The sequence below is a fragment of the Eurypyga helias genome, unplaced genomic scaffold (assembly GCF_000690775.1).
Source record: "Eurypyga helias isolate BGI_N326 unplaced genomic scaffold, ASM69077v1 scaffold15901, whole genome shotgun sequence".
NCBI lineage: Eukaryota > Metazoa > Chordata > Aves > Eurypygiformes > Eurypygidae > Eurypyga > Eurypyga helias.
In genome coordinates this window covers 1-1535 of record NW_010232935.1, presented here as the reverse complement: position 1 = coordinate 1535, position 1535 = coordinate 1, and the positions used below count along the sequence as shown (strand labels likewise).

The following is a 1535-nucleotide window of genomic DNA, read 5'->3' as shown; positions in this document are numbered from 1 at the left end:
TCCATCCACAACGGGGCTAGTTAAAAATGCTGCTGTATCCAGACAACTTTCCTGCAGGCAAGACTTCCCACGCAGGCAGGACCTTCTCTTACAGTCACTTAAGTCTGTAGCAGCACAAGGTCAGTGAAGCTTGGAGAAAAGCTTCTGTCATTAAAGGAGGCTTAGCTCCTCAGAAAACTGATTTAAAGCTAGAAGGCACAAATGCAAGGCTGAACGTGGGCTACATACCACTGTGGCACGTCAGCAGTTTAGATACCCCTCCCACAGGGAATACAACACGTAATAAATACAACATTTTAGAAGGTAAGTGCATCGCTGTGATCCTTCACCACACGGGAGTAGGATCCACAAGAGCCTACAGAGGCCGGTTGACTTAATATTGCACCAGAGTCTTGAAATTTAGTGTTAGGTCATTGTAATGGAAGTGGGACATGGTGAGGGGGAAAAAAAAAAAAAAAAAAAAGTCTTGTTTGGCAGAACCAAGTCTCCACCACCACAGCTTTTTGCCAGTCTGAGGTAGAATGACATATATACTGCTTAAGCCCAGTCAAGTCCCGCTCAACTAGTCTTCAAAGAAAAATAAAAGTGCACAGAATAGATGAGCCTCTTTCTTCTCTAAAGAAAGAGAGTGCTTCAGGTTTGACCCCCAGAAGCAAGTCTTACAGAGCAAAGTTACAGTGAAGATCCCTGCTCCTCACCTGGAAAGCAGTGATGGCTATCGTGGTGCTACAGGGTCAGGAGTGTAACAGGTACCAACTGCAAATCCTACGGGAAGTGTGTTTTACTCCACTTCCTTCCTCCCCTACTACTGGCTACTTCTCCCTTTATGCATTCAGTCCAGTATATTTTATCAGTTAAGACTGTCCCCATTGCTTTTTCCCTTATGCCCCTTCTACTGGGACCCTGCAAAAAAATAACCACCCCACCCCACTTTCAACCCTTAGACTTCTGAGGAACACTTGCAGTTTCTTCTAGAGACTCCTCTGCGTGGTACAGGCATGGAAGGATGGAAACAAGAGCCTCTTCAATAGAGAAGAGATGTTTATCCTCTGCCTGAGGACAAAAATAGCGCATAAAGTCTGCCAGCCTCAGCAAGTACTCAATGTTATGACCAGCACAACCACTGGAGACAATGATCTGAGCTGCGATGTCTTCTTCGGATGCTGGGCCGAGGTAAGAAGGGTTCTGGGGTGTTGCGATGTAAACAAGAGCCAGGATGGGTTCCTCTGCATCCGTCTCCTGAGGGTGGAACTTCACCAACTTGGTGTCGTAGCCTCCCAGGACAGCTTCTCGCATGTTGAGATACTGGAGCGATGCAGCGATCTGCTCCCCACGCACCTCATAGGCTACACCCCACGTGCACGCCTAAAAGCGAAGGAGCGAGGTGGTTAGGGGATGCGGCAGCCGACAGGTCCACGAGCACTTCAAGGCAAGCCCACCCTGCCCCGGGGGTCTCTGCCCAGCTGCCGACAGGGCAGAGGGGGGGTGACACGCCGCCCACGGGAGTGCCCACCCGCTGCCGGGCAGCGCCACCC

The 1535-nt window shown here is 50.0% G+C and overlaps 1 protein-coding gene across 1 annotated transcript; it reads right to left on the bottom strand.

The window, feature by feature from the left end:
* Window positions 1-933: 933 nt before the first annotated feature.
* On the bottom strand, window positions 934-1365 carry CHAC1 (ChaC, cation transport regulator homolog 1 (E. coli); the record flags this gene model as incomplete). The annotated part of the gene is made up of 1 exon (XM_010161576.1): window positions 934-1365. A coding segment is annotated over one exon (432 nt), but the record flags the coding sequence as incomplete, so codon positions are not given.
* Window positions 1366-1535: the final 170 nt, after the last annotated feature.